At 43.9% G+C, this 26,322-nt stretch overlaps 1 protein-coding gene across 3 annotated transcripts in view; it reads right to left on the reverse strand.

The window, feature by feature from the left end:
• Positions 1-1,943: 1,943 nt before the first annotated feature.
• ATF6 (activating transcription factor 6) overlaps positions 1,944-26,322 on the reverse strand; it is a 200,119-nt gene continuing 175,740 nt past the window's right edge. For 2 of the 3 annotated variants that reach the window (XM_081825257.1, XM_081825255.1), the window contains one exon: positions 1,944-7,009. In XM_081825257.1, the coding sequence (XP_081681383.1) occupies positions 6,801-7,009 (209 nt within the window). In that variant the 3' untranslated portion in view covers positions 1,944-6,800. The remainder of the gene's footprint in view (positions 7,010-26,322) is intronic. The other variant, XM_081825256.1, reaches the window with a different exon arrangement.

The following is a 26,322-nucleotide window of genomic DNA, read 5'->3' on the forward strand; positions in this document are numbered from 1 at the left end:
GTCAGCTGCGCCTGGGGCCTTCAATTATTGGACCACCCAGCTCATCTTCACCCCACTGGGTCACTCATCCAGGATGCAGACCACAAGGACAGGTCCAGAAGAAGCGGGACACAGCCCCCTGTGGGCTCCACGTGCAGCCAGCACTGGGCATGTGGCTTCGGAGGGAAGGAATTTGCAGAAAACCCATGGGCACTGTTGGATCTTGTGTCTTAGCTATTGTCCCTCTTTCCTGAACATACCTCCACCCCCTGGTTGCCTGTGATATGTGGCTTGGTTTCTTCCTCTCTACTTTGTCTCCTGTTGCTTCCTTTGTGGCTTTAAAGGATGAGTGGCAACGTGGCATAGTGAAAGGAATGTGGTTTGAAAATCAAGAGAGACTTCATTTCCAATCCCAGCTCTGGTATGTGCTAGTTGTAAGATGTTGGGCAAGTTCCTTCATCTTTTGTGCCAATTTCTTTATCTGGAACACGTGAATAATAGTACATACATATGTCATAAGGCTACCGTAAAGCCTAACAAGCTAATGCTCATAAATGCTTAGCCCAGTCTGGCATGCATGTTTCAACACGCATCAGCTGTTAGGAAGTGAACTGAGGGACGGATTCTCTGCCCACGTTTGCATACAGATCACACCAAATGGGTGTGATGGGAGTGAAGCTGGCTATAGGTCCAATAGGGTAAACGAAACAGCAGAAGTGGTCTACCTTTCTAACGAGAGGTACAATTAGATGCGTTGCAGAGTGTGTGAGAAGAGCCCTCCGTTCATGGCACCGTGTGTGGTTCAATCCAACTGTCAGCTGTGGTTCTCCTTTGAGATCCGCAAATTGGCTTGAACCGTCCCCCACATACAGAGAGAGGTCCCAGAGGACAATCCGATAGGACTTGGGGGCAGGGGAAGGCGGATTTCCCTGTTCACCTCTGTGGCTTCACGGACTCTGGTTTTAAATCATCCTGCTTTACTGTCTGCGAGCTGTTCTCACTAAATCCACAGCAAGCATCCTCCCCTTTCTTCCCTCCCCGAACAACACTGACACAAAGCTGTGTGTGCAGCAGGCTTTTACTGAAGGTTTGGGATGATAAAGAGGATTTACATTTGACAGCTCCAGCACCCAGAGACCAAGCCTGTGGCTCAATCCCACTTTCTCTTGTTCTGCTGCTCAGCCCATCCTCCAGTGTCAGCTAACTTTCTCGGCAGACGAGGGGAATTGGGGTCTCACTTTCCAAAGAGGTCAGTTACAGTGTCTTTGGAAACACATGTAGAAACACATGCCTCTAAGAGAACTCTGATGTCATTAATTTTGTGTATTTCTGTATCTGGCTCCACAGGCCAACTGTGAGCTCCTTCAGGGCAGGACTCACACAGGATCTGTCTCTGGCAGTGGAACAATATGGTGGCCAAGAATCCACTTGCTGGAGCGAAATTGCGTGGGTCCAGACACTGGTTATTCCGCTTCCTAGTCACGTGACCGTGGTAGGGACCAGGTTGCTGGGAGGACTGAAGTAGGAGAGCGGGACTAGTGAGCCTAGAGTGGTGTCTGAGGCATACACTGGGCGCTCAGTGAATGCCTGCATTCCTCAGCCCTGGATGGACTCTGCTGTCAGTCTGCAGGACAAGCTGCATGCACGGTGACACTGGTCATTCCAAGCTGGGAAGATGCCTGTGGTGTGACTGAGTAACCCAGGTTCCTGATGTAGAAGGACGAAGTCGGAGTTCTTAGACAAATTTTTCTCCTTGGTAAGATTGTAGTTGAAATATTTGGACACAATAAAGGAAACTTTTACTTAACCAGGCTAAGGGGGAAGAGTGGAAAAGAGTTCTATTGTTTTCATCTAAACAGTAACAGGCCACAAGCCATTTTAGGTTTCCCTTTTCATTACTAATCTCTTCACATTGAAGATTCATTTTGGGTCTTTTTTCTCTATATATACAGAACAAAATAAGGCAAGCTTAAAAATTCTTTATTTGAATCTTAGACAAAGAACAAGTATTGCATTGTAAAGACCTGCTTAAAGCCGTGTAAGTCTGTTGTGGTTTCTTTATGCATCATAAACCAACGCCATACTGCAGGAGAGACTGGTACCTCATCGCTCCTCATCTTTAACCTGCTCTTAATGTAGCGTGGATGCAACCTCAGAAGGAAAACCCTGGTCAAAGGCTTGGTGAACACTCTCTCCTCTGGCTCTGATGGCTCCATGGGTGAAGCACGATGGGTCTTGGCCCAACCACACCTGCCAACAGGATGAGAAACAGGGAATTGGTGTCTTAAGGCCAGCAGTACCTGGTAGTTTTCATCTAAAGTTCTCTTTCCCCCTCTTAACCGATGACTGACCTGGCAATTAGGGCTGAGTGTGAGTTGAATGGTCTGATAGACAATGACTGTGAAAGTCAACCTAGCGGTCTCTCTCTGGGGTTTACCCCCCCTCCGGGGGGGGGGCTAGATGAAGCCTCCTGGTTTAACTAGTGGTCACCAACGGTGTTGGGTGGAAGCAGCAAAACCGTGTGCTGTCTGCTGACCTTGGCAAATGATAAACTATGATTTATTTACTTCTCGGTTCCCCAAACTAATATAATTCTCTTAATGTGCTATACCTCTAATGCTTAAGTCAGAAAACCATTATGTCGAGACAGGGCCACTATTTGGCAGTGGCTAGCCATGACATGATTCATGCACAGGACCAAATTTCCTGATCAAGATGCTTTTGTCATTCTTTTCATAACCTGACAGATAACACAACCATTAGAACAATCTGCTCAAAGCTCTAGACTTATCTAAAATAAACTCTGTTTTAAGCTTAGTCACTAAAAATATAAGTTAACAGGCTACATTCTGATTTCTATTTTCAGGTAGGAGAAAACGGCTTTTACATGCATAGTTCCATGGGGGGCTCGAGCAACATCTGTTTGGGTAGTCCAGTATTCTGTCTTCCTAGAAAATTAAAAATCGACCACAACCCCTAGGGGTGGGGGACACAGAAGTTGTCCCCTCCCAAATGTGACTAGGGGTAGGAATGAAAACTTCTCACATTTACTTTCTTTAGGCTTTATTCTTGTTTTTAAGGTATGAATATAATTAGTGCTCATATTAGCAGCAAAGATCCTAATTTCTCCAAATTAGAATGACTCAGGAGGGACATAAATAACATTCTGGTAAAAATGTGGGGTCCAGAGGTGGTGATAAGCATCTGTCAATTCTAGCATTACGCAATCTTGGGAGGTTAATGCACATGAAACAGCCAATGGGATGAAAGGCTTCATTCAAACTTCAGTTCCTTGGACTCTGCTGCCCATGGGGGTGCAGTGGGCCAGGCTTCGCTGGGTGGAAAAGCGTCCATGAGGTCAGGCTGCAGTGGACGTGGGGTCTGACTGGCTCGTCGGTAAAAAGGGGTGACTTCTCCTAGGTAGCTGAGAGTAGAAGTCGCTTGGAAACTTTTCAGTGTTTGAAAGTCAAATATGGGTTTTTCCTTGTGCTATTTTTCTGCCAAGTTTCACAACCCGAGCTGAGTGAGAGGGCAAGAGCCAGAAAGTAGTGCAAACGTTGCAAGGAGCTGGAGAGGGGTACGGTTTCCATCACCCCAAAGGCCGCAGCCACGGCGTCTCATCAGGGTCACTGCTGACGGGGGCTCATGCCCGGGGTCAGAGAGTCAGGCCAGGAAGGTTGGTCGGGACAGTGTCTCTTTAAAAAGGACAGAAACATCAGTTTGAATCCCAAGTTGCTTGTCTGTTTCTAAGTAATGTTTATTCAGAACACTCAAGAATGACTCATAACATTGCTGCTTTCAAATACCTCTGTGTCTACTTCTTGCTCACAAGAAAAGGCAAAGACGTGTCAGCTTGGCGCTGGAGCCTATAGTCCTTTAGGAAAAAGTTCGAAGATGCTCTGAGATTTCATAATTACAGTTTGTTTTTTCGTTTTTGTTTTTTCACTTGTGAAAAGATAAACCTCACCCAGTAATGTAATGGAAAGCTTCTAAATGACAAGCATGGCAAACTTTTGATTCAAGATGATCCCTTTACAAATCCCAACTTTGGAAAGAGACCGTTTACACTACCAGGCTGATGGAGCTGTGTGTTCTGCTGGGGGGGGTAACCCTGTGCTGGGGGGTCCCGACGCCTGACTCAGTAGTTAATACGAGGAACCATCCGCTGCCATGAAGCCTCCACACGTGGGGCTTGCAAGCAGGTGGGAGAACCGGTCCTGGCCAGGCCCGCCGCCACTTCCTGGGGGAGGAGGGGTGGGGGACAAAGGGAAGAGAGTCCCCTACCCCATGGGTGGACTTGCCTCCTCTAGTTTATCTAATTATCCCACAAACTTGCAAAATCCCACTTAATATAAAGTTGATAAATTTAGATGCATAGCCCCCATCATTCCTGGCTGCAATCCCCAAAAGGCGATTTCAACCTAAAACTAAACCCAAACAGCAGCTTAATTTATTCATCAGGCATAGCCACTTTCTCTTGCCCAACACGCCTAACTCATGCGAGCACAGAGGTTACGTCAGAACCGCTGTGGGGCCCGGGAATTCGTAAGAGCTTTGACAGTAATTACAAAAGGAGATCACTGCCTCGTGGTTGTCACTCCCTCCCTTCCTGAGACTTCACCCTGAGGAGCGAAACCAGGGGGAGCGTGGGCGCGGCCCCTGGCTGCCGTGGGCGGTCAGCACTCCTTGCTGTTGGCACCTGCATCCCCACCTGCAGGAGAGGCATCCAGGTGGGCTGATGCGACATGACTGCCACGGTTGGTCGGAGCGGTCAGGGAAGCTGGGGTGGAGGGTGAAGGCTGAGCACAGGGCGAGAAGCGGGCGGTTGGCCTGTGGGTGAGGGTCCACGCACGGGAGAGGAAGCACCGTCTGTAAGGCCGTGCCCGCGGCCGCGGTGACAGTGGTGACAGCTCGGGCGGACTAGCAGCTTGGGAACGGCCATGTCCCCTTGCCCCCTGGCCAGGGCCACGGCTACGTGCTTGGCTGGTGTGCAAGATGGGAGGAGACACTCCCGAGAGAAGGCTGTCCTGCCACGTGCAGATCTTGTCCGCATGGGCCTGGCGCCCGTCAGAGGTGGAGCGGCCCCGGGGAAGGTGGTTCCCGTGTGGACGTCGCCCCGGACAGCAGCCACAGTGGGGGCTGTAGCAGGCTCGTGTGGGGGGCAGAGCGAGGCTTGTTAACGCCACCAAACCCCAGACAGATTCCTGGGGACCCGGGCAGCAGAGCGCCCCGTCGGCCGCACGAAGTTACCCGGATCTCCTCGGAGCGCATCCAACGGAGCTTGGGCACAGAGGTGCCACTGTCCAGAGGTGGAAGCCTGAGTGATGTTCGGAATTATTTAGAAGCCAGGCCGACCCTTGTGGGCAGGAGGGGGCAGGAGGGGGCCGGCCGCAGGACACCCCACGGGACTCACACCCACAGTCCTTCCTCCTCCGACTCAGAGCAGTGGGAGGCCGGAGCGGGGACTGGAAGGGAAGAACACCGACCCAGGCAAGTAGATTACGGGAAGAAGCCGTGTCTGCAGAACGAGTTCTAGCGAGAAAGTGTGAAGTTGCATAGGAGAACAGGAAGACTCACTTTAGAAACCGAAGGCAGAACACCGGAGAGGAGAAGAAAGTAGTCAAAGTACAGTAAGATATGAGGGAACACAGTAGGGCTATTTTTTCTTTCTTTCTTTCTTTTTTTTTTTTTTTTTACCATGGGAGGACAAAAAAGTTAATTCCTTCACTGTCTATTCACTGGAGAAACTGAAAATTATTGCTGGATTATGGAATGCACTCCCTGAACAGGAATCCAAGCTGGCCTGTCTGCAGAGTCTTAAGGAATAAATACCTGCCAATTCTCATGAGAAAAAAAAACTCGTTTGCTTAACATCACCCTGCGTGTTCCTTAGCCGAATTCAGTATCGTCATACTAGTAGAAGGTGTGTCGTGGGTGGGGATTCGCAGTAAAGCTGAAGGATTTGTCCCAGGGTCCTTGCGGACCTGCACCAGACGAGTACAGAGAACATATAAGCACATATGCTAACACTCAGTGGCCTCAGAATAAAAGGTTGCTGTGGCTTCCATTTTAACTCCAGTCACATCAAAACCTGCAGTGTTTGAAACGTGTGTTAACAGAGCTGGCTCCTCCTCCCTTGGCCCACGTGGACCCTGCTCTTCCCTGACAGTCTCTCCACCCCATTGCCCTGCGCCGGTGTCCCACACAGTTACGCACACACCGGCTCAGGCGGGAGCCACAGTTCCCGGGCGAGGACCAACTTTACCCAGTTGGGATTTCTCCCTTTTACCTAAAGCCCTCAATTGTCTTGACCCTTTTGGGGGACGTTTTTGGCTGTTCTGGTTTTGAAATCTGTTTCCAATAAGCACAATATCCAGAATGGATTTGCATTAAATTAATAAAAACTCTAATTACTGGAAACATCGGTGTGCTGTACAGCTATAAATAAAAATCTCTATCAATAAGTGAAATGGCAGAGAAGGGAAGAAGATCTTATTTTAAAGAGGACTATTTAAACACAAAAGAAATACAGGAGGAAAAGCAATTTAGGAAGGTACATAAAAAATTCGACACCAGGCAGCAAGGAGGATGCAGGCAACATTTGCCGTGGGAGAAAAGCCACTGCCCTTGTGTTTGAGCATCAGTGCTTTCCCAGTAGAAGGGCAGACGGTGAAAAACAACTTTTCTTGCTACCCCTGGAACCCTACTGCGAGGCAGCTCTCGGCCTGCCACCAAGAGGGCGGACAGGAACAGGTCTCTCCCCTGCTCTCCAGCGCGGCGGGGGCAGGGTCCCACCGTGTTTTCTGGTGCAGCCTCAGAGGCTATTGTAATGACTCCGGGATGGTGCGGACAACATGGGCTGCCTCCGGGGCTGCTGGCGGGGAGCCGAAGAAGGTGTTGCTTTGATTCCTCTGCTGATCTCGGAGATAAGGGGGAACTGACGAGCTCTTGATGTGGAGGATCCGGGTGTCCATCACCTGACAGTCAATCTGCATCATCACTTCATAATCCTGCCCATTGATCACGTTCTCTGTGGGGAGGGAGACACACAAGGAATAAATATTCACCAGCATGTGCGATTCTACCATAAGCTTCAATCCCAGAGAGACCTAAATAAGCTTTATGGGTGTGAACTGCCAACAGGCTTTCTAGGGAACAGAGGGGCTCCATCAGTCACTAAGCGGAGCCACAGCTGGGATAGGTGCTAGGATGGCCTGTCCTCCTTGATTCCAGCTTCCCAACAACCTTTATCGGCCCGGTAAGGTCTTGGAGCAGTGGCAGAGTTCACCCCAGAGTATCTGTCCACAGATGTCATGTGAAGATTTCCGCGGTGGGTAGAGGGGAGAATACTTAAGCGCCTCTCCCCTTCAACAATGGGAAGGAATAACTGTCAGAAGAACCAACCTACGGCGTGCACGGTCCCAGGAGACCCTGGCTGAGACCACTTGCCTCCCATTCATCAGCCGTGTTTCTAATTTCAATAAGAGAGTCCCAGTTACGAATTTAAGGCTTGGCCTTAGCAGCATAAAGTACAGTGAAGACCGACAACAAGGTGCAGACGTGACAATGATGTTCTTGCCCAGAGGGAAGTGTGGGATTCCAGAGTTTTTGATTCCGGGTATAAGAGACAAGGACGTTTCTAATTTGGGACTAGAGGCAGTGCTACAGGACTTGCAGGTAAACTAGAGGCGAGTTGCAGAGGGAACGGGAAAACCACATAGGGTTGCACTCACTTACCTGGTCTGGAGGAACTCATCCCAAGTTTAACACACACATGCTCTTACTTCCTAAGAGGATGAACGTGCTTTATTTTAGGGAGAGGGCAAATTATTTCCTGATTTGTAATTCTGGGCAGTCATTTTCCAACTTGTAGTCAATGAAACTTGGGCATAAGACTAAAGAGAATTGCAGGCAGACAGTCCCTCCAAGCCCAGCCGGCCATTCACAGCGGCGCAGTAAGGAGGTGTATGAACGTGGAATAATGCCAGCATCGCTGTCTGCATGTCCTCCGCGAATGCGGAGCTGGCAGTGGGGACCGGGCGAAGGCCTAGTCTTACTGTGTGTTTATGAAGATGATACACAGCCAACCAGTGACTTTTAAAATTAAACATCTGGCTTCTCTAGGACCAAGAATTGAATTTAAAGTAGAATTCTATTTTTTTGTTTTTACTTCAACACTGTGCACGCCAAGTATGATACATCTAGAGGAAGAAAATCCAAAGTTTGACATTTGATCTTCAGATTCCATTGTTATGTTTGGGAAAATTAAGCCATGGAGTGTGTCACAGTTTAGGACTTAACAGAAATCCTCTAATCCAGTGGGTCTTAAATCAGAGTCTAATGCATAGACTTCAGGGAGTCTGTAAGTTCCCTGAAATTGCATGCAGAATTTTATTTGCGTGTTCATTTTTCTGGAGAGGAGCCCCATCGGATTCTCAAAGGTGTCTATGACTTCCCAAAAGCTGAAAACTATTGAATCTAATAAGCTATCAAGTTTAAGTTCCTCGAGCAGATGTTATAGTCTATGTCAAAACCGATGGAAGACATCATTCCTCTACTTCTACTCACTGGCTATCTGCTCTTATTTTTAAAATACTCTTGGTTGATGAGTAATTTCTCATTACAAGTCTTGTAAATCTCTTCTATTACACTTGAAGCTAATTTCCTTCTTTCCCAGCCTTACTAGAGAATGAAGAACAGCTGGTTGCCCCTGCGCAGTAACTAACCCTACTATTCTTTAAGACCATTGCTATGGAAACTTCAATTTTATGAGTCCTACAGACATGCAATGAAAATTAAGTCATTTGCTTAGCTTTTTAAAAAAACCAAGGTATAACTGATATAAAATATTATTTGTTTCAGGTGTGCACCTTGATGATTCCACATATTTATATACATTGCAAAATGATTACCACAGTAGGTCTAGTTATCATGTCACCATACAAAGTTAATATTATTGACTATATTCCCCATGTTGTACATTAAATCCACATGACTTACTTATAACTACAAGCTTGTACTTCTTGATCTCTTTACCATTTTGCTCCCTACTCCAACCCACTTCCCCCTCTGGCAATGGGCAATCTGTTCTCTATGAGTCTGGGTTTGGTTTGGTTTGATTTTTTAAGAATCCACATATAAGTGGAATCTTGTGGTATATGTCTTTGTATCTGCTTATTTAACTGAGCATAACATCCATTAGGTCCATCCATGTTGTTGCAAAAGGCAAGATTTCTTTCTTTTTTATGGCTGAATACTATTCCACTGTATACACACACACGTGCGTGCCACATCTTTATCCATTCATCCATCAACGGACAAGAAGGTTGTTTCCGTATCTTGGCTACTGTAAATAATGCTGCAGTGCACACAGGGGTGCATATATCTTTTCAAATTAGTGTTTTCAATTTCTTTAGATAGATAACCAGTAGTGGAATTGCTGGATCATAGGGCACTTCTATTTTTAGTTTTTCGAGGAACTTCTATACCCTGTTCCACAGTGGCTGCACCAATTTACATTCCCATATATGAGGGTTTCTTTTCCTCCACATCCTCACCAACACCTGTTGTTTCTTGTCATTTTGATAACAGCCATTCTGACAGGTGTGAGGTGGTGTCTCATTGTGGTTTTTTCATTTCTCTCATGATCAGTGATGTTGAGTATCTTTTCAAGTGCCTGTTGGCCATCTGGATGTCTTTGGAAAAATGTCTATTTAGATCCTCTACCATTTTTTTTTTTTACATGACTTGGTTATAACATCTTGAGTCAAATTTTAACATCTGAACTGCAATTTCATTGCTACTAAGATAATGAATAAACGCTCTACTTGATGTTTGTTTTACTGCTCTGCCCATTTTTTAACTGGATTTTTCTGTTATTGAGTTTGAGTTCTTTATATATTTTGGATATGAATACAACTGGATATATGATTTGCAAGTATCTTCCTCCACTGGGTAGGTTGCCTTTTCATTTTGTTGATAGTTTACTGTGCAGAGCCTTTTAGTTTGATGTAGTCCAATTTGCTGATTTTTGCTTTTTCCCTGTTGTCTTTGGAGTCAAATGCAAGAAAACATCACTGAGATGGATGTCACGGAGTTTACCACCTATGTTTTCTTCTGGGAGTTTTATGGTTTCAGGTCTTCAAGTCTTTAATGCACTTTGAGTTAATTTTTCTATATGGTATAAAATAATGGTCCAGTTTCATTCTTCTGTGTGTAGCAGATCTAGGTTTCCCAACACCATTTACTGTCTCTTCTCCCTTGGGTATTCTTGCTTCATTTGTCAAAAATTAATGAACCATACTCGTGAAGGTTTATATCTGGGCTCTCGATTCTGTTCCACTGATCTTTGTGTTTTTGTGCTAGTGCAATACTGTTTTGATTACTATAGCTTTGTGTTCTAGTTTAAAATCAGGGAGCATGATACCTCTGGCTTTGGTCTTTCTCAACATTGCTTTGAGTATCCAGGGTCTTCTGTAGTTCCACATAAATTGTAAAATTACTTGTTCTAGTTCTGTGAAAAATGCTATTGGTATTTTGATAGGAATGGTAGTAAATCTGTAGGATGCTTTGGTTAGTACGGCTATTTAACAATATGAATTCTTCCAATCCATGAGATGACATATCTTTCTGCTTATCTACATCTTCTTCAATTTCTTTCATTAATGGCTTAGAGTTTTCAGTATACAGGTCTTTCACCTCCTTGGTTAAATTTATTCCAAGGTGTTTTATTCTTATTGATGTAACTAATTGGGATTATTTTCTTGATTTCTCTGACAGTTCATTATTCATGTATAGAAACAACAGATTTTTGTATATTGATCTTGTATCCTACAACTTCACTGAATTCATCAATACTAATTCTTTTTTTTGTGTGGTCTTCAGTGTTTTCTATTTTGTAGTATTATGTCATCTGCAAATAGTGATAGTTCTACTTCTTTCTTTCCAATTTGTATGCCTTTTATTTCTTGCCTAACTGCTGTGGCTAGAACTTTCAATACTATGTTGAATAAAAGTGGTGAGAGTGGGCACCCTTGTCCTGTTCCTTGTCTTAGAGGAAAAGTTTTGGCTCTTTACCATTAAGATGTTAGCTGTGGGTTTGTGATATATGGCCTTTATTATGTGGAGGTGTGCTCTTTTTTTTTTTTTTTCCCAAAAATATTTTAGAGTGCTCGTGAGTGCAGGGGGAGGGGTCATGGGAGAGGGAGAGAGAGAGAATCCCAAGCAGACTCCATGCTGAGTGCAGAGCCTGACCAGGTGCTCCATCGCACAACCCCGAGATCATGACCCAAGCCAAAATCAAGAGTCAGACACTCAACTGACTGAGCCACCCAGGCGCCCCTTTCTTTTCAGATTTTTATTTAAATTCTAGTTAGTTAACGTATAGTGTAATACTGGTTTCATGAGAATTTAGTGATTCATCACTTACATGTAACACCCAGTGAGGTATGCTCTTTCTATATCTACTTTGTTTAGAGTTTTTGTAAGTGGATGTTTGATTCTGTCCAAGCTTTCACTGCATCTCTTGAGATGATCATATAATTTTTTTCCTTTTTTAATGTGGTGTATCATGTTGATTAATTTGTGATTGTTGAACCATCCTTGCATCCCTGCAATGAATCCCACCTGACTGTAGTATATGATCATTTTAATGTATTGTTCAATTTGCTAATATTTTGTTGAGGATTTTTACATCTATGGTCATCAGGGATATTGTCTTACAATTTTCTTTTCTTCTGGTGTCTTTGTCTGGTTTGGGTATCTGGGTAATGCTGGCCATGTAAAATGAGTTTGAAAGCATTCCTTCCTCTTCAATTTTTTGGAAGAGTTTGAGAAAGATGGATATTAAATCTTTAAATGTTTGGTAGAATTCACTAGTGAAGCCATCTGGCCCTAGACTTTTGTTTGTTTGGAGGTTTTTGATTACTGATTCAATTTTCATAATTGCTCTACTCAGATTTTCTGTTTCTTTGTAGTTCAGTCTTGGATAATTGTGTTTCTATATATTTATTCATTTCTTCTAGATTGTCCAATTTGTTTGCATATAATTGTTCATAGTATTTTCTTATGATCCTTTGTAATTTCTGTGTAATCAGTTTAACTTTCATTTCTGAAATTATTTATTTGAGCCCTCTCTTTTCGTGGTAAGTCTAGCTAAAGGTTTGTCTATTTTGTTTATCTTTTCAAAGAACCAGCTCTTAGTTTCACTCATCTTTCCCATTATCTTTTTAGTCTCTATTTCATTTATTTCTACTCTGACCTTTCTTTCCTTCTACTAACTCTGTGCTTTGTTCTTTTTCTAGTTTCTTTAGGTATAAATTGTTTGAGATGTTTCTTGAAATAAGCCTGTACTGTTATGAACTTCCCTCTTTTGCCCATCTCACAGATTTTACGTTTGTTTTCATTTATTTCTAGGTATTTTTTAATTTCACCTTTGACTTCTTCTATGACCCAATAATTTGTTGAATCTCCACATATTTGTAGTTTTTCTAGTATTCTTCTTGTAATTGATTTCTAATATCATACTACTGTGGTCAGAAAAGATGCCTGAAAGGATTTCAACCTTCTGAATTTACTGAGACCTGTTTTGTGGCCTAATATGTGATCTACCCTGGAGAAGAATGTTCGTTCTGCTGCTTTTGGATGTAATCTTCTGTATACATCTATTAAGTCCATCTGGTCTAGTGTGTCATTTAAGGCTGATGTTTCTTTATTGATTTTCTGTCTCGATGATCTATCCATCAACGTTAAGTATTGCTGTCAATTTCTCTCTTTCAGTTGGTTAACACTTTATATATTTTGGTCCACCTACATTGGGTGCATATATATTTATAAATGTTATATCTCCTTGCTAGATTGACCCCTTTATCATTATGTATTTCCCTTCTTTGCCTTTTACTATTCTTTAGCCACTCTATGTCTTTTGACTGGAGAATTTATAGTCTGTTTACATTTAAAGTGACTATATTGAGAGGAATGTACTTATTGCCATTTTGTCAACAGTTTTCTTTCTTTCTTTTTTTAAGATTTTATTTATTTGACAGAGAGAGAGCCACAGCAAGAGAGGGGACACAAGCAGGGGGAGTGGGAGAGGGAGAAGCAGGCTTCCTGCGGAGCGGGGAGCCCGATGTGGGGCTCGGTCCCAGGACCCTGGGATCATGACCTGAGCCGAAGGCAGACGCTTAACAACTGAGCCACCGAGGTGAGGCGCCCCTGTCGACTGTTTTCTGGCTGTTTTTGTAGTTTCTCTGTTTCTTTCTTTTTCTTACGTCCCTGTGGTTTGATGACTTTCTTTAGTATTATATGCTTAGATTCCGTTCTCATTTTCTTTTGTGTATTTACTGTAAGTTTTTGTTTTGTGGTTACCATGAGGCTCACATACATTATCCTATGTATGTAACAGTCTACTTTAAGTTGATGGCAACTTAAATTTGAACACTTGCCAAAATTCTACATTTTTAACCCCTCCTCCCCACATTCTGTCTCAGATGTCACATTTTACATCTTTTTACGTATTCCTTAACTATTGTAATTTTAGTTGATTTTATTACTTTTGTGTTTTAGCTTCATCCTAGCTTTGTAAGTGAATTAATCCACTATTTTTACTATAGATTTAGCTTTTCTGGTGAGATTTTTACTTTCATAGGTTTTCTTATTAATTACTGCCATTTCTTTTCAGTGTAAAGAAGTTCCTTTAACATTTCTTGAAAGGCTGGTTTAGTAGAGATGAGCTGCTTTAGCTCTTGAAGCTCTCCTTCAATTCTGAACAATAACCTTGCTGGGTAGAGTATTCTTGGTTGGAAGTTCTTTCCTTTCAGCACTTTGAATGTCATGCCACTCACTTCTGGTCTGCAAAGTTCCCACTGAAAAATCTGATAGCCTTATGGGGTTCCCCTTGTACATGACAATTTATTTTTCCCTTGCTGCTTTTAAGGGTCCATCTTTAACTTTTGACATTTTAATTTATAATGTGTCTTGGTGTGGATCTCTTTGGGTTCATCTTTTTTGGAATTCTCTGGGATTCCTGGATCTGGATGGCTGTTTCCCTCCACAGAGTTTTCTGCCCCTCTCTTTCTTCTTCTGGGAACCCTATAAAGTGAATGTAATTCTACTTGATGTCCTTTTGGTCCCTTAAAGTTACTTTCATTTTTAGAAATTCTTTTTTCTTTTGGCTGCTCTCTCTGGGTGAGTTCCCTTGTTTTGTCTTCCAGCTCATTGATCCTTTTAATGTTTTGCCCAGCCTGCTGTTGAACCCCTGTAGTGTATTTTTTAGTTATTTTGTTCTTCAGGTCTGTGGATTTGTTTGGTACTTTCTTACATTTTCTTTCTCTTTGTTGAAGTTCTGTGTTCATCCATTCTTCCTCTGAGTTTGGTAATCATCTTCATTGACCATTATTTTAAATTCTTTATCAATAGATTACTTATCTCTGAATCATTAAAGTCTTTTTTTCTGAGGTTTTGTCTTTTTCTTTCATCTGGAACATATTTCTTTGTTCCCTCATTTTACTTGATGCTCTGTGTTTCTATGTATTAGGCGAAGTAGCTACCTCTCTCAGTCTTGAAGGAGTGGCCTGTGTACGTGATAAACCGCCTCATTCAACCTTGCCCTAGCTCTTGATTTTCTCTTGAACCTTTGTGAAGGTCTAAACCACCTGATTAATTCTTGAGATGTACCTGTTGTTGGGAGTGTGCCAAGACCTGTCAGTGTTCTAGGGGGAGGAATCTCATTTAGCACCTGGTTTCAGGCAGTTGGAAGCAAAATCCCTCAGGCCAACAGCTTTTAAAATATTCAAGTAGATACAGTCCTGTGGGGTTACAACTGTAATCCCTGATGGCCTCCAGACCAGGAGTCTAGAAGTATTGCTAGGGCAACAGCTGTAATAACTGGGGTCCAGATAAATGTATAAGCTCCTTTCTGGGAGGTCTTACAGAGCTGTAGTGAGGCCAAGGGGATGTACAAGGTGGTATCTCCCTGGCTTACATTCCCTAGGAGCACCTCATTAGCCTCGAGATGTGTGGGAAACCTGAAGCCTGTCCCTCAGGCTGAAGCTCCAGGATAGCAGGTCTTTTCCCCAGGAAGACTGAGGTTGTGTGTTTCAGTCTGCTGTCTGTGCAGGGCTCTAGGGGTGGTGGCCTGCCAAGAACTGTATTCCCAACTGTCACTTTCCATGGAGCTCAGGAACACCAGCCCCCTTGGCCACTAGGGCCAGGCGATCAAGGGGGCATCCCCTGTGTAGACTGTGTGTACCTGCTGGCTTGAACTAGGCAGGGGGAGAGTGTAGGGGGCAGGGCATACTCGCCGGCTTCAGAAAGGCGGCAGGAAAGTGAGCATGCCTGTGGACTTAGGACTGTAGCAGGAGAGGGCCTTGCCTGTGGGAGCACACCAGCTTGAGGCCGGGAGGGGGAGAATGCTGCGACCACGGCTGGCTTGGCGCTCACCTGCCCTGGCCAGGGAGAGGGGGAGTGCTGCAGCTGCCCGCACTCTCTGGCTTCAGCAAGGCAGGGGGACAGTGCTGAGTCCAAGCTCACCTACCTGTGTACTGGCCGGGGGGGGGGAGGGGGGGAAGGGGTGCAAAACTGGTATCACCAGTGCCTCTCCTCCAAGGACAGTTTCAGCTGTCCCCTGCCCCTCCAGCTTTTTTTTTTTTTTTTTTAAGATTTTATTTATTTATTTGACAGAGACAGCAAGAGAGGGAACACAAACAAGCAGGGAGAGTGGGAGAGGGAGAAGCAGGCTCCCAGGGAGCCGTGTCCCAAAACCCTGGGATCATGATCTGAGCCAAAGGCAGACGCTTAACGACTGAGCCACCCATGAATTTCCTCCTCAGCTAGTCTAAGTGGTTTTCAAATGGCTGTTTTTCCCCTGGGCCTTGGGGTGAGTGAGACTGTAAGTGAGTACTTTAAAAGGGGCATCTCCGTTTCTGCAGCACTTTGGGTCTCCTGGACATCAGCCCCGCTCATTTTTTAAGCCAGATGTTCTGGGAGCTTTTTCTTCAGTGCAGATCCCAGGGGTTGGGGTGCCTGATGTGGGGCACCAACTTCTTGGTCCTCTGGGAGAAACACCAGGCTGGTGAGATCCTTCCCTATTGTCTGTCACTGTGCTGGGGATGGGGTTTTGGTAAGACCCATCTGGATGTGGTCTTTCTACCTTTGTTGTGGAAAAGCAGTTCATCTAGTTTTCAGAGGGAAATGCTCCTTATGCAGCTGTACGCTTGGTGGGGCAGGGGAGTGGGGGGCGGGCAGTGTCAGGTGGTGTCAGGATCTTCCTACATTACCACCTTGTGGAAGTCATTTGCTTATCTTTAGAGAATTACATCTGAATGCCTGTAAGTTAGCCAACGTTTCCTATCAAAGTGTTTTCCAAGTACACAGGCGGCTGCAGCCCTCTGGAAGAGACAACCTAATGGATTTGGAGCCATTTCACTTAGAACATGTGCCGGGCTCAGCTTTCTAGGTGTCACACCAATCATTTGCTTTTGGAACCAGAGTCACTCCCTGTTTCAGAAAAACGAAAAGGTTGTGTGTGTGTGAGTGCAGGAATGCACACACACGCACACGGGGGCATATATGAGCCGATAATGGAAAACACCTGTATTAGAGACACGCAACACACATTAATTTTTACTGCTTTTCTGGATTAACTTGGAATCCAGATGACAATTTAAGATCAAGACTAGGTGCCCTCATAGAGCCCAAACCACCTGCAAAAGTCATTACAGCCCACATGCCTGAGAGAGAGAGAGAGCGCGTGCACATGCACGGGGCAGAGGGAGAGGGAGAAGCAGACTCCCTGGCTCAACGGGGGTGGGGGTTGTCTCAATTGATCCCAGGACTCTGGGATCATGACCTGAGCTGAAGGCAGACGCTTAACTGACTGAGCCACCCAGGTGACTCAGACAAGGTGTCATCTAGATGGCCATAAAAATGGGTTGTGTTCTTCACTCCCTTTTGAAGGCAATAACTTCTGGGGCAAGGAAACAAGCAGCATTATCAGAAGAAAACCACCAGGGAGGATGTGAATGCCTTCAGCTGGATTCAGAAAGCCCCTTCTGCGTGACAAGCTGGGTACTTCGGGTGTGAAGTGCCGTCCTGTGGGGAACCCCAAGTTACCCAAACCTCTGAAGAACAGATCAGGGGGCTAGAGTGATGATCTTCCATCCACCTTGTGGGACCTCACTGAAGAGTTCTTGGGGTGTTTCAGTACTGACCCCCTTGGACAGTCAGTGAGACCACCTCACCACTACTGATGAGGTTTGCATTATTTTACTTAAAGGAGGACAGACTGGTAAATAGCTTATGATAACTCATGATCCCTCCCCTGGGCTGTGAGGCGTCTGTTCACGGTACACTTCCAGGAGCAGCACAGAGGCTCTGAAACTCCCCTCAAAAGGGCAGGCAGAGCTCCTGTGACCCTTTAACTATAAGGTTTTGAGTGTGGTTAATAACTGACCACCCCTGGAAAGGACAGCATTTTTAACTACTGCCCATCATTTGTGCCTCAGTGTGAATAAAGAGGACCAGAGCAGGTTCTACTGGAGATGAGAACCGGAAGACTCTGGTGGCTCCGGGAGGCAGGTAAGGACGGGCCTCTGAAGGAGGACGCGGAAGGCGGACTGCTCACCTGCGCCACAGGCCAGGTCTCCACTGCGGACGTGCAGCGCCCTCGTCAAAAGCGCATCAAGGCGCAGGGGCTTTCTGACAGGGGAGAGCGGGGCAAACATCCCACTAGAAGGTTGTGAGAGCTGAGTTATGTGACAGGACTGCTAAGCTGTTTTTGTGTACTTAATGAAGAAAGACCTTGACTGTTTGGGGAAAGTTGACCCAAAAGGAACAGCATGGAGTGAAATGTTAAAGCTCGCTCTCCCTCCTCTATCAGCAAACACGTGGGTACTGCACGAGTGACACAAGGAATCTTCTGTTCTGGGCCTCCTGAAGTAAGCAGGGTGAGATGAAACACTGACTGGAGTCAGGAAAAAGGTGTAAAAAATGAATACTTTTAATTCAAAATGAATCAGGCATATAAAAAGGAAAAGAAACGGAGGGCTTCGAATATGAACATGAAGCTGTGATTCTGAACACTTGGGTAGGGTTGAGGAAGCAGAAGATGCGCCTGGACACAGGAGGTGGAAAAACTCCGGGCAGTGTGGAATTTTGAGCAGCCTGCAAAAGCACAAGAACCACAAGTGGCCTGCCAAGAGGCTCTCAGCTGGGAGGTGGCCAACACACATGCCAGAACCTGGACCCTAAACAGAATTAAAGATCCCCAAACTGACAGAGTATGATCTGAAAAAGTCACAAGACTTCAATGCTTTGCAAAGAAGCATATAGGATAAAACCGATTTCTCCTGGGAATCAGATGCTAATCCTAACAAGAGGTAGTTGGCTCTGCGTCAGCTAGGCTGGGGACAGGTGGTGACAGGCTGTTGGTGTCTGTGCCTGAATCCGGTGGGGGTGTGTGTGTGTGCAGGGGGAGGCACGGAAAGGAGATAAAAATCCACCAATTCACAGATCACAAGAGAAACCTTCAACCAAGACAAACAAAAGGAAAAATAAGGAAAGCAGCCCGAAAGGGGAGACCTAGTAGTGGAAGGGAACAGGTGGGACTACAACGAACAAGGTGAGTGTCACGGCGTATGGAGGCTTTCCAGAATGTCCCTAAGCTGACTCCACTACACCTGTCAATCTTCTCTCCAGTTCTCAACTTGAGTCTGGTTTTGACCATTCCAACACACCATGCATTGGATCTCCATGGGTATTTTTTCCTCTACTGGGAAAAGTAGCCCCTTCTGCTCTTCTTCACCCAAATTCTCCATCCAGTCAAATTCCATTAATCCTTTAAGGCCCATTCCAAGTCCCACTTCTAAGAAACCTTCCACGAGAGCTCCACCATTGATTTTTTTTCTTTATAACCAATATATAAATGGTCTACTTTATTGCACAATGTCAAAGTACTTACAAAAAGAGCTCTGGCTCCTTTAAGCAAAGTCTGGCATTTCTGAATGTGGGGCAGGGAGCGAGTGGTGCAAGTCGAACTCTCCCTCCTCAGCTGGTTACAGCACTAACAGTCCCACTGCAGATGGGGACATAGTTGTGCTTCTGACTTGAAGAGTCTTTTTGGAGACGTAAGGAACACACGCAAGCACAGAGTTCCTTGCCACCACCATGTCTGCCCTTTGCCAGAAAAAATTAAAAGCAGAGTGTCTCTGATGGGGCAGATTTGGGGTTGGGAGTGTCCAAAGGCAGGGAGACCAGCAGGGAGGGAGGAATATCATATGTTTCACTGTAAGACACACCAGAATTTGTTAAATATTATTCAGGTGTTATGGACACCGAGCAACTGGGAGTCAGATGAAAAAGAGCTTATCTAATTATTAGAGCTATAGTAATTTCACAAAAAAGGTGTGGGCCTAGAATCCTGCATACAAAAACCATTAACCCTTACAGGGCACGTGGAGTGGTGATGATGAAGCGAACTACCAGAATTTACGGGGCAGGGGCCAGGATGCTGGACAATCTGCAAAGCCCAGGCATGGTACCGCATCTCATACTCACATAGGTAAAAACAAAACAAAAAAACCCTGATCGTTACTATATTAATCAAGATAGAACCTCGCCGTTTTACATTTAAATTACTTTTATATAGGTTTTCCTAGTCAGTGTGGCTTCAGAATACATTCTTATAACTATTCCACTCTGCTGGGAATATTGTTTCTTTCTGAACTCAAGAATTGTTCACTTCAGAAAATCACATCACCTGTGGCAAAAACACTCTTGGTGTCTGAGGCAGCACCAGGACACACTAGTATCCGTCTGCATTTCTAGCTGTTGCACCCACTGATAGCATGCATCAGTGCCAGCACCTGACTTCTTCACTACCTCTTCTAATACCAGCATTATAATATATAGTGCCTGAACATTATATTTTCATGGATTCAACAAATATTTATTGAATTTCTACCATGTGCCAGGTACTAAGGATCTCGAGTAGTGAACAAAACGAGAAAAGAAATTCCTGTCCTCGTAGAGCTTAATTCTTATAAAATGAGAGAGAAGGTGGAGACAGAAAATAAGCACACAGAATGTGAAATCAGGCTATGGAGGAGAGCAAAGCATGGAAGGTGGTTGGGGAGTGTGGGTGGGTGGGGAGGGGCATGCAGTTTTAGACACGGTGCTGAGGGTGCCTCTCCTAGAGGGTGATCTCGGAGTAAAGACCTCAGGAGGTGAGGGGTGAGCCATGCAGCCATCACGGGGAGAGTCATGTGCGCGTCAGAGATTCTAGAAAGACACTTAGTGGAGAAGAGCAACAAGTGGTAGGAAATAGGGGTGAGGACTGACTGGCAGGAGGAAAAGGGGTTAGAACTGCAATTTGGGGAGCTGTTTGCAGACAGAAAACAGATGGCATCCTGGGACCAAATGGTATCACTGTTGAGGAAAGAATGATGGGAACATGTGTGTTAAGGATGAGCATGAAGAGAAAAGGTGGGGTTTGTGGCTTCATCAGATCACTGAGAGTACCTCTGAGAACCAAACTCAATTTGTAACCAACCAACCTACCTTCCTTCCCCAGTATTTGAGCACTGATTACAGGCCAGGCACTGTTACAGACTCTTATAAACATTAGATCCCAGTTTCTGTACCCAATTAAACCTAGGGAGCATCTTCTAAAGGAAAATGGACACATGATGGGTCACAAAACTGCCAGTCAACATTTACTGAGTGCTTTAAACTGCGAGGAATTACAGAAGAAAATGGGGTTTCTTCCCTTACATAGCTTACTGGACCATTGCAAAAGCAGAATTTAAAATATTTAAAATATTTAAAATATTGGCAGTCCAAGACGGCAGCATAGGAAGACCCTGAACTCAACCTCCTCCCATGGACACATTGCATCTACATCTACATATAGAGCGATTCCTCCTAAGGAAGCACTGAGGGCTGACTGAACAACTTCTGCACAGTAAACAACAGAGGGAGCACACAGAGAATGGCAGGAGAGGGAGACATGGTAATGATGGGAACCTCACCCCTGGCGTGGCAACCTATAGTAGGAAGGGATATCGCTGAAGGGCCCTCATGCAGACTTGGCCACCTTGGGGCATAATGAAAAAAGAGCAGTTTAAAGGGCAACTAGACTATAAGTGAAAGAAATCCACTTACTAACCCTATAGTATCTGCCCAAAGGGTAGGAAACTGCTGAACTCTCTCTGGGGTTGGAGAGGCCAACCGGTGCAATTTTTTATGTCCGCTCCCTGCCACCCATCAAATCATAATAGCTTAGGTGGGAACAGGGTCAGGCACTCTAGCCAACCTGCTAGGGTCACCCTAGTATGCCCTGGGATCACACCAGCTCCAGCTGTCCATCCCCCCAGGGTGACCCCAGCATGGCACCCCCAGGAACATCTGGTCTTACCTGACCTAGCTGCTCTGCCAAGAAGGGCCCCAAAATGGAGCACCCTGAGACCCCCCCCCCCCAGCTCATGCCCACCTCAGCTCCAGCCATCCACCAAGGTGACCCTAACTCAGCAGGCCCAGCAGGCCACCCTCCCCCCAGGCCTGAGCTCACGCCAGCTCCAGCTGTCCTACCAGGGTGGCCTCAGCACAGAGTGCTCTGGGACTCCTTGGCCCCCACTAAAGATCTGGTCATCCCACCAAGGTGATCCCAGCATGGAGTGTTCGGGACACCCTAGCCCACACCTGCTCCAGCTTTAGCTGGTCTGCCAAAGGGGCTAGGCATACTACACATGGGACACTCCCATATAAGACCACTCCTTCAAGGCCAGGAGAGACAGCTGATCTGTCTTATGCACAGAAACAAACACAAAGTCCAGCAAAATGAGGAGACAAAGGAATATGTTCCAAATGAAAGGACAAGATAAGACGCCAGGAAAAAACCCTAATAAAAACAGGGAGTAAGTAACTTACCTGACAAAGAGTTCAAAGTAATGGTTGTAAAGATGGTCACCAAACTTGAAAGAAGAATGGAGGAACAGAGAACTTTAACAAAGAGTTAGAAAATATAAGACAAAACCAATCACAGCTGAAGAACACAATAACTAAAATGAAATACAGGAGAGGGAATCAATAGCAGATTAGATGAGACAGAAGAATGCATCAGCAATCTGGAAGACAGAATAGTGGAAATCACACAACCAGAATTACAACAAAAAACTTAAGAACAGTTTAAGGGACCTCTAGGACAACATCAAGCACATGAACACTCCTCTCATAGGGGTCCCACAAGAAGAGAGAGCCAGGGACTGAAGATAATGGCTGAAAACTCCCCTACGGGAAGGAAACATACATCCAGGTCCAGGCAGCAGAGAGTGTCCAGAACAAGATGAACCACGGATCCACACTAAGACGTGGTATAATAACGTGGCAAAAGTTAAAGAGGAAATCTTAAAGGCAGCAAGAGAAAAACTACCAGCTGATCTTTCAGCAGAAACTCTACAGGCCAGAAGGGAGTGGCAGGATATATTTAAGGCACTGAAAAGGAAAAACTTATAACCAAGAATACTCTAACCAGCAAGCTTATCAGTTAGAATTGAAGGAGAGATAATTTCCCAGACAAGCAAAAACAAAAGAGTTCATCACCACTAAACCAGCTTTACAAGAAATGGTAAAGTGTCTTCTCTAAGCAGAAAAGACCAAAGCTAGAAATAAGAAAATATATGAAAGAAAAATATCTCACTGGTCAAAGCAAATATATAGTAAAGGAAGTGGATCAGCCACTTAAAAAGCTAGCACAAAGGCTAGAAGACAAAAATAGTAAAATCAACTAACTACAATAAGTGGGTAAGGTATACACAAAATAAAAACATGTAAAATATGACATCAAAAACAAAATGTGTGTGCGGGGGAGTAAAAACATAGTGCTTTCTCAACGAGTTCAAACTTAAGTGACCATCAGCTTAAAACAGACTGCTATATATGTATAGGTTGACATATATGAACCATAAGGGAAACACAGCCCCAAAATCTACAATACACACAAAAAAGAAAGGAACCCAAATATAACACTAAAGAAAACAAGCCAGAAGGGAAAAGACCAAGAGAAAAAGAAAGGAACAGAGAAAAACTACAAAAACAACAAAATGGCAATAGTAAGTACTTATTAATAATTACCCTAAATGAAAATTGACTAAATGCTCCAATCTAAAGACAAAAAGTGATTGAATGGATTAAAAAACAAAACAAAACAAAAAACAAACCAAGACCCATCTATATGCTGCCTGCAAGAGACTCACTTCAGATCTAAGGACACACACAGTGAAGGGATAGAAAAAGATACGTAATAGGAAAAAAAAAAAAAAAAAAGCTGGAGTAGCAATACTCATATCAGATGAAAGAGACTTTAAAACAAAGATTCTAGGGGTGCCTGGGTGGCTCAGTCGTTAAGCATCTGCCTTCAGCTCAGGGCATGTTCCCAGGGTCCTGGGATTGAGCCCCGCATTGGGCTCCTTTCTCAGAGGGAAGCCTGCTTCTCCCTCTCCCACTCCCCCTGCTTGTGTTCCCTCTCTCACTGTCTCTGTCAAATAAATAAATGAAATCTTTAAAAAAGAAAAAGATTCTAACAAAAGACAAAGGGGGTATTATAAAATGATAAAGGAGTCAATCCAAGAAGGATATAACATTTGTAAGTACTTATGTACCCAACACAAGAGCACCAAAATATATAAAGCAAATATTAACCTAAAAGGAAAAAAGGGACAGTAATACAATAGTAGTAGGGGACTTTATTTTTTTAATTATTTTTTAAAGATTTTATATATTTGTTAGTGAGCATGTGTGAGCAGGGGGAGGGGCAAAAGGGGAGGGAGAGGGATAAGCAGACTCCATGCAGAGCATGGAGCCCAATGTGGGGCTCAGTCTCACCACCCCAAGATCAAAACCTGAACCGAAATCCAGAGTTGGACAGTCAACTGATTGAGCCACCCAGGCACCCCTACTAGGGGACTTTAATACTCCACTACATCAACAGATCATCCAGACAGAAAATCAATAAAAAAACATTGGCCTTAAGTGACATATTAGACCAGATGGACTTAATGGATATATATATATGGAGGGGCACCTGGGTGTCTTAGTTAAGCATCTGACTCTTGATTTTGGCTCAGGTCATGATCTCTGGGTAGTGAGATCAAGCCCCACCTCAGGCTCCCAGCACAGTGTGGAGTCTGAGATTCTCTCCCTCTGCCCCTCCTTCTGCTCTCTCTCTAAATAATAATCTTTAAAAAAATATATAGAACATTTCATTCAAAAACTTAGGAATACACATTTTCTTTTCTTTTTTCTTTTTTTTTTAAGAAAACATATTTTCAAGTGCACATGGAACATTCTCCAGGACAGATCACATGTTAGGCCACAAAACAAGTCTCAATAAATTCAAGAAGACTGAAATCCTATCAAGCATGTTTTCTGACCACAATAGTATAAAGCTAGAAATCAATTATAATAAGAAAACCGGAAAAAGCACAAATAAGTGGAGACTAAATATGCTACTAAACATCCAATGGGTTAATGAAGAAATCAAAAAGAAAAATTTTGAAAACACCTTGAGACAAATGACAATAGAAACAAAACTTTCCAAAATCTATGAGAAGCAGCAATAGCAGTTCTAAGAAGGAAGTTCACAGACCTACCTCAAGACACAAGAAAAATTCCAAATAAACAATCTAACTTCACACTTAAAGGAACTAGAAAAAGAACAAAGCCCCAAGTTAGAAGGAAGGAAATAATAAAGATTAGAAAGGAAATAAAGGAAGTAGAGATTAAAAAAAAAATAATGAAAGTAAGCTGTTTTTAAAAAAAACCCACAAAATTGATAAACCTCTAGCAAACTCATCAAGAAAAAAAAGCCCAAATAAAATCAGAAATGAAAGAAGTTACAACTGATACCACAGAAATACAGAGAATCATAAGAAACTACTATGAACAAATACACACCAACAAATTGGAAAATCTAGAAAAAATAATTCCTAGCACAAAACCTTCTAAGACTGAATCATGAAGAATTAGAAGATCTGACTAGAACAATTACAAGTAACGAAACTGAATCAACAACTTAAAAACTCCCCCAAAACAAAATCCAGGATAAGACAGCTTCACAGGTGAAGTCTACCAAACATTTAAAGAAGAGCTAGTACCCATCCTTTTCAAATTATTCTAAAATATTGAGGAGGAAGAAACACTTCTAAACTCATTTTGCCCATTCATCTGTTGAAGGGCATCTTGGCTCCTTCCACAGTACTATATGGTGGCTAACTGAACATAATAAAAAAAAAACCATTTTACAAGGCCAGCATTACCTTGATACCAAAACCAGACAAAGGCAACATAAAAAAAGGAGTATTACAGGCCAAAATCCCTGATGAACACTGATACAAAAATTCTCAACAAAATATTAGCAAACTGAACCCAATAATACATTAAAATGATCATACACCACAGTCAAGTGGGATTTATTCCAGGGATGCAAGGATGATGCAATATCCACAAATCAATCAGCATGATACACATTAACAAAATGAAAGATAAAAACTGTATCTCAATAGATGCAGAAAAAGCATTTGACAAAATTCAACATCCATTTATGAGAAACACTTTCAACAAAGTAGGTATAGAAAGAGCATACCTTAATATAATAAAGTCATATACAATAAACCCACAGCTAACATCATACTCTCAATGGCGAAAAGCTAAAGCTTTTCCTCTAAGATCAGGAACAAGACAGGGATGCCCACTCTCACCACTTTTATTCAACATAGTATTAGAAGTCCTAGCCACAGCAATTAGGCAAAAAAAAGAAATAAAAGTCATCCAAATTGGAAAGAAAGAAGAACTGTCACTATTTGCAGATGACAATGCTACATATAGAAAACCCTAAAGACTCAACTGTGGAAAGAGCCAAGATGTCCATCGACAGATGAATGGATAAAGAAGATGTGGTATATATATATACAACGGAATATTATGCAGCCATCAAAAGGAATGAGATCTTGCCATTTGCAACGATGTGGATGGAACTGGAGGGTATTATGTTGAGCGAAGTAAGGCAAACAGAGAAAGGCATGTATCATATGACCTCACTGATATGAGGAATTTTTTTTTTTTTAAAGATTTTATTTATTTATTTGACAGAGAGAGACACAGCGAGAGAGGGAACACAGCAGGGGGAGTGGGAGAGGGAGAAGCAGGCTTCCCGCGGAGCAGGGAGCCCGATGCGGGGCTCGATCCCAGGACCCTGGGATCATGACCTGAGCCGAAGGCAGACGCTTAACGACTGAGCCACCCAGGCGCCCCGATATGAGGAATTCTTAATCGCAGGAAACAAACTGAGGATTG

Source organism: Leptonychotes weddellii, chromosome 6 (assembly GCF_054177405.1).
Source record: "Leptonychotes weddellii isolate Sample4059 chromosome 6, ASM5417740v2, whole genome shotgun sequence".
Lineage (NCBI taxonomy): Eukaryota > Metazoa > Chordata > Mammalia > Carnivora > Phocidae > Leptonychotes > Leptonychotes weddellii.